Genomic DNA, 17,500 nt, shown 5'->3' on the forward strand with positions numbered 1-17,500 from the left:
CACACACACTGGCTCACACACACACTGGCTCACACACACACACACACACACACACACACACACACACACACACACACACACACACACACACACACACACACACACACACACACACACACTGGCTCACACACACACACACACACACACGTGCGCACACACACGGGCGTACACACACACACACACACACACACACACACTGGCTCACACACTGATTAAACACAATGTTCTCCTATGAACACGTCTGTAATGGCATATCATCTTTATTTCATGCTGGCATTTTGTGTGTGTGTGGCATGTGTGTTTCAGTCTGTGTGTGTGTGGCAGTGTCTGTTTCAGAGTCTGTTGTAAAGGCATGGCCTCATTTGAGATTGTTAGGCAGGCCTCGTTAAAGCCTAATAAATCTGTGTTAGTGCTGAGTTCTACTTCCCTACACACACACACACACACACACACACACACACACACACACACACACACACACACACACACACACACACACACACACACACACACACACACACACACACACACACACACACACACACACACACACACACACACACACCCCTGGTGGGCCACAGTACAGACAGTGCACGCTTCAATTCACCACACCAGCGGACCTCTGAACCTTGGGCCCAGAGGAGGACAGGCAAGTTACTGTATGTATCCCCTCCAGCTAGCCTGAAGACACCACTCAGAATTACAGCATATAGAATAACTCTATTATACAGAATTACAGCACATAGAATAACTCTAACATATAGAATTACAGCATATAGAATAACTCTAACATACAGAATTACAGCACATAGAATAACTCTAACATATAGAATTACAGAATATAGAATAACTCTAACATACAGAATTACAGCATATAGAATAACTCTAACATATAGAATTACAGCATATAGAATAACTCTAACATATAGAATTACAGCACATAGAATAACTCTAACACACAGAATTACAGCATACAGAATAACTAACTTACAGAATTACAGCATATAGAATAACTCTAACATACAGAATTACAGCATATAGAATAACTCTAACATACAGAATTACAGCATATAGAATAACTCTAACATACAGAATTACAGCATATAGAATAACTGTAACATACATAATTACAGCATATAGAATAACTCTAACATACAGAATTACAGAATATAGAATAACTCTAACATACAGAATTACAGCATATAGAATAACTCTAACATACAGAATTACAGCATATAGAATAACTCTAACATATAGAATTACAGCATATAGAATAACTCTAACATATAGAATTACAGCATATAGAATAACTCTAACATACAGAATTACAGCATATAGAATAACTCCAACATACAGAATTACAGCATATAGAATAACTCTAACATACAGAATTACAGCATATAGAATAACTCTAACATATAGAATTACAGCATATAGAATAACTCTAACATACAGAATTACAGCATATAGAATAACTCTAACATACAGAATTACAGCATATAGAATAACTCCAACATACAGAATTACAGCATATAGAATAACTGTAACATACAGAATTACAAAGATAGGACATATAGAAGACATAGTATACTATAAGGGTATATCCTCTAAATGTCATTGTCTTGTTTCTCTGGGTTGTGTCAGGGCTGTGGCAGAGTAGAGAGGTTAATAGTGAGGTCTGCTCTATATCTGTTGTAGGGCCCAGCTGAGGGGTGTGAGCAGAGCTGAGCAGCACACAGCTGCATGGGGCTTATAGAGCTAAAGCCCTGGACACGTACAGACAGACAGACAGATACTCTAAGCAGACACACACACAGGCGAGGATACACACCGAAGGGTCATGTTTTAAACAGCATATGTGTTCAGGAAGAGTGTAGTGCCCCGAGGGTGGATTTCGAGGGGCAGCTAGGTACCTGGGTTCCCCTCCAGGGGTGTATGTCTGAGCCCTGGGCCCTGGGCTGGGCTAGCAGGGGTGCTGGGGGGCAGGCTGTAGGCAGGGGGGAGATATGACTGTGATTGGCTGTAGAGAGGCTAAGGGGACAGCCGCAAGGCAGAGCAAGGCCTAGCAGGACTCAGTCAGGAAGGGACCAATTAACCAGCTCTCACCTGCAGCCCCTAACAGCAGGGAACACACAGGAGCACAGATACTGTACAGTACAGCCAATTTACTGGCCACCAGAGGTGTGTGTGTGTGTGTGTGTGTGTGTGTGTGTGTGTGTGTGTGTGTGTGTGTGTGTGTGTGTGTGTGTGTGTGTGTGTGTGTGTGTGTGTGTGTGTGTGTGTGTGTGTGTGTGTGTGTGTGTGTGTGTGTGTAAACCAGCAGGTCTGAAATCAGTTGATCCATACTAACAGTGCTGTTCATTTCTCCTCTCTCTACCTACCTCCTCCAGCTTTTGCTGAGCTGCAGACGGACATCAACGAGCTGACCAGTGATCTGGACAGAGCTGGTATCCCCCATTTGGACTACCGGACCTACGCCATGAGAGTCCTTTTCCCTGGCATCGAGGACCACCCTGTTCTCAGAGAACTGGAGGTATGGAGGGAGAGACAAAATAGACAAAGAAAAGTATGGAGGGGGGATGGGAGAGGGAATGAGAAATGAGGAAAGGAGAGACAGAGTGAGGAAAAGGAGAGTGAGAGAGAGCTTCCACACCACCCCTGCAGCATGCCCTCCATAAGCAGCACAGTGCCAGGGGGAGACTGACACCCGTATGTCGTTCTGCCTCTCTGTCCTCTGGCCTCTCTCTCACACACACACACACGCAGGTCCCAGTACAGTTTCCCGACGTGCGTCTATTTCACCCACCAGCGCGTCCTTCATCAGGAGTAATGAAGTGGGTAATGTCCTGTTCACTGGCAGCCCTGGGACCTCCTCTACTTGGGACAGACTGACTGAAACACACTCCACGGAGTCCCTTTAATACTCTGCTATTCTTTATAGGGGAGTACAGGGTGGGTGTGAGTTGCTGGATGAGTTGACTTATTAGGGTACATAGGATGGGTTGTAAGCTGAGATCTCTAACAGGACAAAGTATGCAGGCTTATTAGGGTCAGCCTGTTGACTGTATGAGGGTGACATGGTGTGATAGTGAGGAGTTGTTCAGGGAGGATTAAAGGTCCAATAGGAACAGCAGAAAGTACTGTATATGCCCCTTTATGATCAACTGAGCGTAAGAAAAGCAGTAGTGCAGTTCTGTCCCGCATGGAACAATCTGGGTGTGTATGAAGGTGTTTAAAGTAGAACTCTTAACACAGAAACCATGTGTTGTCATGTGGCATGTTAACCCTTTGTATCCCGTCCTGTATGTCCTAGGTGTCAGGTAACGGTCAGCTGAGCACAGAGAAGGCTCTGAAGCTCTTCGCTCAGCTCATCAACAACAAGGTGTTCCTGCTGACCTTCATCAGGACTCTGGAGCTCCAACGCTCCTTCTCCATGCGCGACCGCGGCAACGTGGCGTCACTCATCATGACGGCGCTGCAGGGCAAACTGGAGTACGCCACCGACGTGCTCAAACACCTGCTCTCTGACCTCATCGACAAGAACCTGGAGAGCAAGAACCACCCCAAGCTGCTGCTGCGCAGGTAAGAGACATACAGATTCATACACATGTATACATGTACACACACTTACATAAACACTTACACTTTCACACACACAGATGCATTATGCATGTACGCACATACACACACATCTATGCACACACATACAGTATGAGCACATCTGCTGTGGGCAGAATGGAAGGGGAAGTAGAGATAGTGGAGCTGGAAAACAGTGGGAGGATGTTGTTAAAAGATGATGGAGTGTGGATCAGAGAGGTGCATTCTACCACTTGTATTGATTCCATTCATCAAAATTCATTATATGTCATATGTAATATGTAATATGTACTTTATTTACAATGGCAAGATATTAATTTTTAGCAACAAGTACTTGTCTAGTATCCTTTCAATTATCAGCCAAGATAGAGAGTTGTAGTCTTATCTCTCTCTCTCTCTCTCTCTTTCTCTCTCTATCTCTCTCTCTTTCTCTTCAATGTAAGGGCTTTATTGGCATGGGAAACATATGTGAAGTAGATAATAAACAAAAGTGAAATAAACAATGAAAATGAACAGTAAACATTACTCACAAAAGTTCCAAAAGAATAAAGACATTACAAATATCATATTATGTGCAAATAGTTCAAGTACAAAAGGGAAAATAAATCAACTTAAATATGGGTTGTATTTACAATGGTGTTTGTTCTTCACTGGTTGACCTTTTCTTGTAGCAACAGGTCACAAATGTTGCTGCTGTGATGGCACACTGTGGTATGTCACCCAATAGATATGGGAGATTATCAAAATTGGGTTTGTTTTCAAATTCTTTGTGGGTCTGTTTAATCTGAGGGAAATATGTGTCTCTAATATGGTCATATTGGGCAGGAGGTTAGGAAGTGCAGCACAGTTTCCACCTCGTTTTTTGGACAGTGTGCACATAGCCTGTCTTCTCTCAATAGCAAGGCTATGCTCACTGAGTCAGTCACAGTGGTCTCTCTCTCTCCCCCCCACCCCAATCTCAATCAGTCTGAGAGTACACGACTGTACCACTGTCAGTCTCACTTATCCGCTGAGCTCTGGCTCCTCATCAAACATTCAGCAGCAGCTTCTACTTTACTTTTCTCTTTCTGTCTCCTGTCTAGATTGTTTTCGACAGGACTCAGGGCCATGTACTATATCTTTAAATATAGAGTCCTTTTTCTCTTTTACTAGAGTAAAGGCTGCCATCTTTGTATCGTTTTATAGGCGTATGGATGGGTTAGCAGGGGAGCAGCAGAACTGTCACAGTACGCCTTAACCCCATCTCCAGAGAGGAGAGAAGAGAGAGGCAACAAACAGAGGAGAGGAGAGAGATGACAGATAGACAGAGTAGAGATGAGAGAGGCAACAAGCAGAGGAGAGGAGAGAGACGACAAACAGAGAGAGGAGAGAAGTGAACAGACAGAGAGAGGAGAGAAGAGAGAGGAGAGAAGAGAGAGGCAACAAGCAGAGGAGAGAAGAGAGAGATGACAAACAGAGAGAGGAGAGAAGAGAGAGGCAACAAGCAGAGGAGAGAAGAGAGAGATGACAAACAGAGGAGAGAAGAGAGAGGCAACAAGCAGAGGAGAGAAGAGAGAGATGACAAACAGAGAGGAGAGAAGAGAGAGGCAACAAGCAGAGGAGAGAAGAGAGAAATGACAAACAGAGGAGAGAAGAGAGAGGCAACAAGCAGAGGAGAGAAGAGAGAGATGACAAACAGAGAGAGGAGAGAAGTGAACAGACAGAGAGAGGAGAGAAGTGAACAGACAGAGAGAGAAGAGAAGAGAGAGACAAATGACCTGGATTATGCTGTTATGTTATTTAAAATGCCAGTCGCCAGCCCGACACACTCCTAGCTGCCCCGTAGTTTCCTTTATCTCCCGTCATTAGGAACACAATGGTTTAAGTCCTGCTGGTCTGGCCTTCAGGCCTGAATATTCCTTTAGTTTTTTAAACATTACCTTCCATTTCTTCAAAAGAATTTAAAGGATTACCAATTTGACACACTATTTATTTTCTCTTGACGTTTTTCTTGTGGCTCATTGTGGCAAAGGTACGGTTGGCTGACACACCGAGAGGAGCGAGCTGAGTCATAAGCAAAGAAAAATCCTCATAGTGACTGAAATTGAACATATGTGTAACCCACAGTAATGTGTTGTTGTCATTAATGGGGATGGTTGAGGAATAGGACAGCTCGGTTCTGCTCTGATGGCAGCTCATCAATTAGCAGTTGATAACAGGACGGCTGAGCCTGTTATTATGTTTAGGCCTGAACCATCTCTACCTATTAGTCCATCTCTGCCTTCCATCGCTTCCTCTACTGATGTAGTCTGTGACTGTGTGCCAAAGATCACCCGTTTCCTGATATACATAGTGTGCAATTTAGGACACAACTGTAGAGATACATCTACACTTCCCTCAGGAGCCTCTACACTACTTTACATTTCAGTCATACACATCCCTATGGCCCACGTGAAGACTTTAGCAGCTACTATCTCTCCCACTGTGACATGTACAGTACAGTCATCCATCCCATTCAGCCCACACTGATAGTGTGCACCCCAAATGGTACCCTATTTCCTACATAGTGCACTACTTTTGGCCAGAGCCCTAGCGAAGTGTAGATAAAATGTTTTATCTCTATAGGTGTGTCCTAAATGGCACCCTATTTCCTATATAGTGTGTGGCTTTTGACCAGGGCCCATAGGGGTCTGGTCAAATGTTGTGCACTTTGTAGGGAATAGGGTGCCATTTGGGACTTATACTATATGTAGGCCCATGGCAGTGTACTGTACAGTATCTGAGGCAGCAGGAGGAGCAGTAGTTCTATAGTAGTGTATGACCATGTAGTATGAGTTATTATTGACCTGCCACAGCACCGGACCTAGTTTACACGGTCAGAGAGCGCCACCACACATGTTTTATTTATTTAACCTTTATTTAACTGGGCAAGTCAGTTAAGAACAAATTCTTATTTACAATGATGGCCTACCTGCGGGGACGGGGTATAAGAAAAAAACATTTTAAAAAACAACATATGAATATAGGACAAAACATATATCACGACAAGAGAGACAACACAACACTACATAAAGAGAGACCTAAGACAACAACATAGCAAGGCAGCAACACATGACAACACAGCATGGTAGCAACACAACATGGCAACAACATGGTAGCAACACAACATGGTAGCAACACAACATGGTAGCAACACAACATGGTAGCAGCACAACATGGTAGCAACACAACATGGGACAAACATTATTGGGCACAGACAAGAGCACAATGGGCAAGAATGTAGAGACAACAATACATCACACAAAGCAGCCACAACTGTCAGTAAGAGTGTCCATGATTGAGTCTTTGAATGAAAAAATTGAGATAAAACTGTCCAGTTTGAGTGTTTGTTGCAGTTCGTTCCAGTCGCTAGCTGCAGCGAACTCAAAAGAGGAGAGACCCAGGGATGTGTGTGCTTTGGGGACCTTTAACAGAATGTGACTGGCAGAACGGGTGTTGTATGTGGCGGATGAGGGCTGCAGTAGATATCTCAGATAGGGGGGAGTGAGGCCTAAGAGGGTTTTATAAATAGGCATCAACCAGTGGATGACAAGTTTACAGAGGCCGAATGGTAAAGAACATCTAGCCACTCGAGAGCACCCTTACCTGCTGATCTATAAATGATGTCTCTGTAATCTAGCATGGGTAGGGTGGTCATCTGAATCAGGGTTAGTTTGGAGCTGGGGTGAAAGAGTGATTACGATAGAGGAAACTAAGTCTAGATTTAACTTTAGCATGCAGCTTTGATATGTGCTGAGAGGACAGTGTACTGTCTAGCCATACTCCCAAGTGCTTGTATGAGGTGACTACCTCAAGCTCTCAACCCTCAGAGGTAGTAATCACACCTGTAGGGAGAGGGGCATTCTTCTTACCAAACCAGATGACTTTGTTTTGGAGGTGTTCAGAACAAGGTTAAGGGTAGAGAACGCTTGTTGCACACTAAGAAGGCTTTGTTGTAGAGCATTTAACACAACATCCGGGGAGTTGCCAGCTGAGGATAAGACTGTATCATCTGCATATAAATGGATGAGAGAGCTTCCTACTGCCTGAGCTATGTTGTTGATCTAAATTGAGAAGAGCGTGGGGCCTAGGATTGAGCCTTGGGGTACTCTCTTGGTGACAGGCAGTGACTGAGACAGTAGGATGAGGAGGACTGAGGGGACTTCTCTTTCTGACAGGGCAGTTGAGGATCATTACTGACTGGGACCTTCATTATTGAGGCCGTCTCAAGCAGAGAGCTCCATTGATAAGAAGAACTGCCACGCTAGCTAGTGCCCCATCACACCACAGAGAGTGGGTGAGGGAGAGGATAGGGAGATGGGGAGAAGGGGGAGAGAGGGAGTGGAAGGGAGAGAGGGAGGGAGGACAGAGAGGAGGATGGAGAAGAGAGTTGAACGCGACGGAGAGCATTGACTTTATGTCTACTGTGATCTCCTGTGATCTACTGGGATCTTGTATGCAGTGGCGGATTTAGGCATAGGCGACATGGGCAGCCACCCAGGGCAGCATCTTGCTGGGGGGCGGCATGGGCAGCCACCCAGGGCAGCATCTTGCTGGGGGGCGGCATGGGCAGCCACCCAGGGCAGCATCTTGCTGGGGGGCGGTACGGGCAGCCACCCAGAGCAGCATCTTGCTGGGGGGCGGCACGGGCAGCCACCCAGGGCAGCATCTTGCTGGGGGCGGCATGGGCAGCCACCCAGGGAAGCATCTTGCTGGGGGGCGGTACGGGCAGCCACCCAGGGCAGCATCTTGTTGGGGGGCGGCATGGGCAGCCACCCAGGGCAGCATCTTGCTGGGGGGCGGTACGGGCAGCCACCCAGAGCAGCATCTTGCTGGGGGGCGGCATGGGCAGCCACCCAGGGCAGCATCTTGCTAGGGGGCGGTATGGGCAGCCACCCAGGGCAGCATCTTGCTGGGGGCGGCATGGGCAGCCACCCAGGGCAGCATCTTGCTGGGGGGCGGCATGGGCAGCCACCCAGGGCAGCATCTTGCTGGGGGGCGGCACGGGCAGCCACCCAGGGCAGCATCTTGCTGGGGGGCGGTACGGGGCACCCGCACAAAAACAATTGTGTCATTTGTGCGATCGGTTTTCTATCGCTCATTTGCACGTCACGTCAATGATATCATGTCACCGTGTGGGACTGTGGGTCAATTAACCTTGTTGGAGTGGGCGTCCTGATTCTAGTTTGTGAGCTAGGCAGGCTACTGGGAAGGTCTCCCACTCAGAGGTACGAGATGGGGAGGGGGCGGGGGTAGGTTGACCTCAGGTCTCTCCACTGGAAGCCCGAGATAGAGGGAGCGGGGGAGTCTATCAAAGAGCGCAGTACAGTACTAATGCAATTAGTTGTGCAATTTAGTTTGTGTTTCTTGTTTGAAGTGCAATAATGTAATAATCAGGTTCTCTTCTTTATAAGTGTGTTATTCTATTTGTGTAATATAGGATTTGTGCAATTTAGTTTTATTTGTGTGTTTTTGTTAGCAATAGGGTAATAGTGTAATAATTTGATTATCTTTTTTATTTGTATTTATATACTACAGTTTTTCTATTTGTCTTTGTTACTTCTTTTTGATATGAGTCTTATGTTTGTATATATTTATATAGTTTTAAATGTTATGATTATTTATTTGTGTTGTTCCAAATGTCTGAGTAAAAATGACAGTTAGAGCAGAACGGTGCTGTTTTGTGTTGGGGGGGGGGCTGAAGGGGGGGCTCGCCTAGGGAGCCATACAAGCTAGAACTGCCACTGCTTGTATGAAAGGCGTTTCTGGGTTAACAAGGTGCATTAGACATGCAGCACGCATGCTCACGCCGTAATTAACATTTAGTCTGCTCTCTGTCTCTCACAACTCTCTCTTTCATCACACATCTGCTTTAAGACCAGCTTCACATCAAAAGGTTCATCATTTACTTACTGATGGTATTTCACTATTTTATCTATTCTTTGTAGATGTATAAATTATTATATGCACACTGTTCAAACAAAGGTTATTTAACATTTACATTACATTTAAGTCATTTAGCAGACGCTCTTATCCAGAGCGACTTACAAATTGGTGCATTCACCTTATGATATCCAGTGGAACAACCACTTTACAATAGTGCATCTAACTCTTTTAAGGGGGGGGTTAGAAGGATTACTTTATCCTATCCTAGGTATTCCTTAAAGAGGTGGGGTTTCAGGTGTCTCCGGAAGGTGGTGATTGACTCCGCTGACCTGGCGTCGTGAGGGAGTTTGTTCCACCATTGGGGTGCCAGAGCAGCGAACAGTTTTGACTGGCCTGAGCGGGAACTGTACTTCCTCAGAGGTAGGGAGGCGAGCAGGCCAGAGGTGGATGAACGCAGTGCCCTTGTTTGGGTGTAGGGCCTGATCAGAGCCTGAAGGTACGGAGGTGCCGTTCCCCTCACAGCTCCGTAGGCAAGCACCATGGTCTTGTAGCGGATGCGAGCTTCAACTGGAAGCCAGTGGAGAGAGCGGAGGAGCGGGGTGACGTGAGAGAACTTGGGAAAGTTGAACACCAGACGGGCTGCGGCGTTCTGGATGAGTTGTAGGGGTTTAATGGCACAGGCAGGGAGCCCAGCCAACAGCGAGTTGCATGTTAACCTTATACTTGACCTGTAACGACAATTTATAATCCTATAATACCATGTATTGAGTTTAAGAAAGGGCTACTGAATCCTTCTAGAAATGTCTCTCAGGGAAAGAAAGAGCAGGAGCAGAATCTCATTGAGGGAAACTGCATAATACCCTGAGGGCAGCGTGAGCTGTGTGGAAAAACAAACCATGTTGTATATTATGGGAAAAGTTAACAGAATGTCACACACACGCACACACGCACACACACACACACACACACACACACACACACACACACACACACACACACACACACACACACACACACACACACACACACACACACACACACACACACACACACACACACACACACACACACACACACACACACACACACACACATTGACTCCTGTCTTAGGTTATATTATGAGTATAATGAGGGCTGCCCGAGGCATTGCAGTTTATATGTTATTATATTTTCCCAGCAGTTCAGACTAGAATCTATATTTCAGTCAGTAACCTCTACAACATCCTATTAGAACATATAGCCTGTATAAAACATACACTGAGTATACAAAACATTAGGAACACCTGCTCTTTCCATGACATCAACTGACCCGGTGAATCCAGGTGAAAGTTATGATCCCTTGTTGATGTCACTTGTTACATTCACTTCAATCAGTGTAGATGAAGGGAAGGAGACAGGTTAAAGTTACATTTGTTAAGATTTTTAAGAGGGTGAATAGGCAAGACAAAACATGTAAGTGCCTTTGAATGGGGTATGGTAGTAGGTGCCAGGTGCACCGGTTTGTTTCAAGAACTGCAACACTGCTGGGTTTTTCACGCTCAACAGTTTCCTGTGTGTATCAAGAATGGTCCACCACCCAAAGGACATCCAGCCAACTTGACACAAATGTGGGAAGCATTGGAGTCAACATGGTCCCACATCCCCGTCGAACGCTTTCAACACCTTGTAGAGTCCATGCACTGACGAATTGAGGCTGTTCTGAGGGCAAAAGGGGGAGGTGCAACTCAGTATTAGGAAGGTGTTCTTAATGTTTTATACACTCAGTGTGTACAGAGCCTTCAGAAAGTATTCATGCCCCTTGACTTATTCCACATTTGTTGTGTTACAGCCTGAATTCAAAATGTATCAAAAAAAATAAATTCTCACACACAATACCCCATAATGACAAAGTGAAAACATGTTTTTAGAAATTGTTGCACATTTTTTTAGCATGAAATACAGAAATATCAAATTTACATAAGTATTCACGCCCTTGAGTCAATACTTCATAGAAGCACCTTTGGCAGTGATTGCAGCTGTGAGTCTTTCTGGGGAAGTCTCTAAGAGCTTTACACACCTGGATGGTACAATATTTGCACATTATTATTTAAAAAATTCTTCAAGCTCAGTCAAGTTGGTTGTTGATCATTGCTAGACAGCCATTTTCAAGTCTTGCCATAGATTTTAATGCCGATTTAAGTCAAAACAGTAACAAGGCCACTCAGGAACATTCAATGTTGTCTTGGTAAGCAACTCCAGTCTATATTTGGCCTTGTGTTTTAGGTTATTGTTCTGCTGAAAGGTTAATTTATCCCCCTGTGTCTGTTGGAAAGCAGCCTGAACCAGGTTTTCCTCTAGGATTTTGCCTGTGCTTAGCTCAATTCCATTTCTTTTTATTTTAAAAACTCTGTAGTCCTTGCCGATGACAAGCATACCCATAATAACATGATGCAGCCAAATATGAAGAGTGGTACTCTTTGTCCCAAACATATTCAGGACATACAGTTAATTTCTGTGCCACATTTTTTGCAGTTTTACTTTAGTGCCTTATTGCAAACAGGATGCATATTTTTGAATATTTTTCTTCTTTTCAATCTGTCATTTAGGTTAGTATTGTGGAGTAACTACAATGTTGTTGATCCATCCTCAGCTTTCTCCTATCACAGCCATTAAACTCTGTAACTGGTGAAATCTCGGAGCAGTTTCCTTCTTCTCCAGTAACTGAGTAAGGAAGGACGCCTGTATCTTTGTAATGACTGGGTGTATTGATATTCAATGTCTACTTTATCATTTTTTTACCCATCAACCAATAGGTACCCTTCTTTGCAAGGCATTGGAAAACCACCAGGCATTGGTCTTTTTCCTTTATTTAATTAGGCAAGTCAGTTAAGAACAAATTCTTATTTTCAATGATGGCCTAGGAACAGTGGGTTAATTGCCTTGTTCAGGGGCAGAATGACAGATTTTTACCTTGTCAGCTCAAGGATTCGATCTTGCAACCTTTCGGTTACTAGTCCAACGCTCTAACCACTAGGCTACCTGCCGCCTTTGTGGTTGTATTTGTGGTTGAAATTCACTGCTCAACTGAGGGACCTTACAGATAATTGTATGTGTTGGGTACAGAGATTAGGTAGTTATTCAAAAATCATGTTAAACACTATTATTGCACACAGTGAGTCCATGTAACTTATTATGTGACTTGTTAAGCACATTTTTATTCCTGAACTTATTTACGCTTGCCACAACTAATAGGCTGGTTGAATACTTATTGACTCAAGACATTTCAGCTTTTCACTTTGTATTAATTTGTAAAAATGTCTAAAAACATAATTCCACTTTGACATTATGGGGTATTGTGTGTAGGCCAGAGGCACAAAATATCGATGTAATACATTTTAAATTCAGGCTGTAACAACAAAATGTGGAATAAGACAAGGGAGTTTTTCCTAGCCACCGTGTTTCTACATCTGCATTGCTGGCTCTTTGGGGTTTTAGGCTGGATTTCTGTATAGGACTTTGTGACATCTGCTGATGTAAAAAGTGCTTCATAAATACATTTGATTGAGTGTGAATACATTTTGAAAGCACTGAATTGTGCTGAAAAATGTGTGTTTGTGCTTTTCTAATAACCAATTTCTGTGTTCATGCAAGTGACTGATTGAACATGCCTGGAAAGAATCCTCAATATCAGTATCTGCAATTTAGCAGTACGCCCAGACCCTTGTTTTGAGAACGAAAGATATCTCAGTTTCAATGTATCAGCTTAGAGAGGCCTCGTGAGGTATTGGTCTGTCACATACATGACCCAGTATTGGTCGGTCACATGAATGAAGTCAACGTTAATGATGAATGAATTATGAATGATGAATAAGCTAAATCATGAAACATAACTGTGTATATAAGAGATCTAACGGGACTTCCCCGGTGGAGCTCCTGATCAAAGTGTACTTGGTGCATTGAGTTGTTTGGAACCTCTCCAGCGCGCTGATAATAAAGAATGATTCATTTAAGATTGACTTTGAGTGTCCAAGTGTAGAATTTCAATGACTGTATATTATGAGGAATGTCAACAGAATGGCACAGAGTGTACACACACACACACACACACACACACACACACACACACACACACACACACACACACACACACACACACACACACACACACACACACACACACACACACACACACACACACACACACACACACACACACACACACACACACACACACACACACACACACACCTGTCTTAGGTTATATTATTAGTATAATGGGGGGGTGGCTTTGTGCTCTCCTGGCTGCCAGAACACTTTATATGTTATTATATTTTCACACATTCTAAATTCCAGTCATTAACATCATATTAGAACATATAGCCTGTATAGAACATGTTTCTGATGTGACTAATCCAAATTAGAGAGAGAAAAGGTTCAATGTACGGCCCAGAGATACAGGCAATGGTCATGGCTTTATATATGAACTATATTCATACTTCCCATGTTGTTTTAAGGATCTTTTTAGATTCTGAGAGTATGCTCTCAACATTAATAGTCTAGAAGTGATGTTCCCCTCCCTCAGTTGAAGTGTAGTCTGTCTACTCGTGAGAGTCTACAGCACAAACATTAGATGGTTTTTCCCCTAAAAGCTTTCTGAACATGGTATCTACGTTTTGACAATTTGTCAACTTTAGGCTACTTACCTTCCCATTTTAATTTGTTAATCTGCTTTTAAACCTTTTAGTCAGACAAATGTTTGGTTGTAAGTTTGTTTCATATTGCTCTCTTTCACGTTCTCTTTCTCTGTGTTTCTCTCTTTTTCTCTGTTTCTTTCTCTCTAATTCTCTCCATCTCTTTACCTAACCTTTCTTTTTTTCTCTAGAGACATCCTTAATCCTTCTGTACTCTATAATGATCCTTACCTGGATATGTTGCATCGATCTCTCACTCCGTCCTCGGTCCCACTCTCTTATAGCGTTCTGTTTTCTATCGCCTTGAGTCTTTTCACTCTTGTTTTGTCTTCAGCGTTTTTCTAATGGCATTCCCGTCCATGCGGAGCGCTGCTAGAATACAATGGCTTAATACAGAAAGAGAATGTTGTGTTTAGCACTATTCCATTCTGAAGACATTCCACAGCCGACTAATCGGTCCCCCTCAACCTATTTATCAGCATCAAGCCCCAGTCTTAATGCACTGTAGGATAATGAAAATGTTCATTAATGGAACTCAATTAAAAGAGCGAGGGAAGTGGAGATGGGAGGATGGAGAGATGGGGGAGGAGGAAGGAAACATAGTGAGGAGTCTCAGTGAACCATTGAAAGGAGCCCCAACATGGCCCCGCACAAAGGCTTTTATTTGACTTTCCTTCTACAGGGACTTGCTGGGCTCATTAAAACCCTTAATAGGTTCTATTAACACACAATCCACTGTGAGTCAGAGGAGGGGCAATGAGGGGGAGGGGAGGATACTTCTCTGTGGAGGAGAGAGGGGAGCAATTATGGAGGGTATGTGCACTTTGTCCAAAACACAATATTTGTATGTTTATTCAGCTTCGGTCCGTATTGATTTTGAGGATGAAGACTTTAGTAGAGAGCAGTAGTAGAGATGAGAGATGCAGTAGGTGGATGCACGTGTGTGTGTGAGTTGGTGTGTGTATCAGGGGTTGGAATCGAAATGATTTCCCAATCGTTCTGTTCCCCTATTTGTTTCGTTCTGTTCCAGTGTTCCGACCAGCATAATGAGTTCTGAACCGGTTTGAACCCAAAAGAAGTACAGCTTCATATAGTTCCTTTTCCTACATTTTTGAAACTCTTGAAAACAACATAATTTTTACATTGAGCTTATTAATTTACTCCACCAATAAGGATAGAACAGCTTGCTATAAAACGGGTAAGCTAGTTCTTTACATGTTTGATTGGTTAATAAGTGCAGGTGGACATGAGGGGCTTGGCTTGAGGCGCTGAACATCATGACGTGAGTTGAATTGCATTTAGGCTACTAGCATCATAACTTCACTGAATTACATAATTATAAACTAGACATTAGAGATATTTTTGGAACCAAAAATTACATTATTAACCGGTTCTCAAGATTTGAAAACAATGGTTTCATTTTGGAACACTAGAGGTCACTTTCGTTCCCGGTTATGGTTCTGTTTCTTCCCAAAAAATATGTTTGGTTCTGTTCCCTGAACCGGTTCCAACCCCAGGTGTTTATAGAAGAGGGCACAATCATACACTCCTTCGGCTGTCAGTAGTGCCTCTTCCTCTCATCCTGCAGCTGAAATGGGGTGAACAAAACGCCACCTTCCATCAACCTGGTGCATCCCACATCAAATAAGCTGTCACAGAGAGAGAGCTCCAGCCCATCCTAGCAAATACCTCTCCTTATCCATGTACACCACTGTTCCTCGTTACAGCCCCAGCCACTATTACCCCGCCTGCAGCCCAAAGTAATCATAGTCATTTCCCGCCACATTAAGAGGGTCATTTTCACAACGCCGCACCAAGTAAATTGGCAACAGGCTCCTGTATGGCCCTGTAGCTGAAGGGTGTGGGGTGGGATGTGGGGTGGGCCGGTGACAGTCACGATATTGTGAAGCACAGTGATTCTCTGACAACTCAGAAACACACACACACATACACACACTCAAGGGTACTTTGATTGGGGACAAGATGCTAGTAGCATGTCCAGGTGGGAGCTGAGGTAATCACATAGTCACGCTATCAGTTGGACAATAGTCAATGAACTGTTTGTGAGGAGAGGAGAAGCTTAGGCTGGTGATGTGGAGAAAGGAGGGAGTCCGAGGAGGAAGAGAGTGTGTACTTGTGCTTTCCCTGCACGGTTAGCCCAGCTCTCAGAAGATGAAGCATTGCAGTGTTGGTATTCAGGAATAGTACTGTTGGTCCTCTGGAGGAGGGAGGGGAGAGAGAGTAACCCTTTCATCTATTTTTTATGCTCGTTAACTACTACTGTCTGGCTGCTTTTTCTTCTCTTTCTCATTCCTCCTCGTTCTACTGGTTCTTCCTCTAATAAGTCCATCCTTTTCTGACTCTGCCCTGAAATAGTTTTGGAGCTATTTGGGAAAGGTTACATAGGCATTAAAAAATCCACATAATTTTCCCTCTTTCTTCAGAACGGAGTCCGTTGCAGAGAAGATGCTCACCAACTGGTTTGCTTTCCTTCTTCACAGATTCCTCAAAGTGAGTCTAATGCAACCTCCAGTTCACCAGTTTTAGTATACCAGGGTTTTATAAGAAGCGGCAGTTGAAATACATTTTATATCCTTAATCGATATGTGTTTTCTCTCTGTCTCTCTCCCTCGCCTCTCTCTCTCCAGGAGTGTTCTGGTGAACCTCTGTTCATGCTATACTGTGCCATCAAGCAGCAGATGGAGAAGGGGCCTATAGACGCCATCACAGGAGAGGCGCGCTACTCCCTCAGTGAAGACAAGCTCATCAGACAGCAGATAGAGTACAAAACTCTGGTCAGTACCACTCAGGCAATCACACACACACACACACACACACACAGACAGACAGACAGACAGACAGACAGACAGACAGACAGACAGACAGACAGACAGACAGACAGACAGACAGACAGACAGACAGACAGACAGACAGACAGACAGACAGATTCTACTGACTCTACATACACTATACCCCCCCCCCCCCCCCACACACACACACAGGCACACCCTGACCTCCTCTCCTCTCCTGTAGATCCTGAACTGTGTGAACCCGGACAATGAGAACAGTCCTGAGATCCCAGTGAAGGTGCTGAACTGTGACACCATCACCCAGGTCAAGGAGAAGATACTGGACGCCTGCTATAAGAACATGCCCTACTCACAGAGGCCCCGCGCTGTCGACATGGACCTGGGTAGGATAGACACACACACACACAATACACACAAACACACACACAAAGGTGCTGACAGACACACAAACACACACACACACATAGGGGATGACATACACACACACACACCTTCCCTAGTCTGACAGACAGGCCCCCC

The 17,500-nt window shown here is 44.2% G+C and overlaps 1 protein-coding gene across 1 annotated transcript in view; it reads left to right on the plus strand.

Annotated features, from left to right (window-relative positions):
* Positions 1–17,500, plus strand: part of LOC139557594 (plexin-A2-like) — a 449,982-nt gene that overhangs the window by 388,417 nt on the left and 44,065 nt on the right. Inside the window, exons 21-25 of the mRNA XM_071372600.1 lie at positions 2,391–2,533; positions 3,314–3,582; positions 16,616–16,682; positions 16,820–16,966; positions 17,205–17,364. Coding sequence (XP_071228701.1) covers positions 2,391–2,533; positions 3,314–3,582; positions 16,616–16,682; positions 16,820–16,966; positions 17,205–17,364 — 786 coding nt within the window. The remainder of the gene's footprint in view (positions 1–2,390; positions 2,534–3,313; positions 3,583–16,615; positions 16,683–16,819; positions 16,967–17,204; positions 17,365–17,500) is intronic.

The sequence above is a fragment of the Salvelinus alpinus genome, chromosome 28, assembly GCF_045679555.1.
Source record: "Salvelinus alpinus chromosome 28, SLU_Salpinus.1, whole genome shotgun sequence".
Classification (NCBI taxonomy): Eukaryota; Metazoa; Chordata; class Actinopteri; order Salmoniformes; family Salmonidae; genus Salvelinus; species Salvelinus alpinus.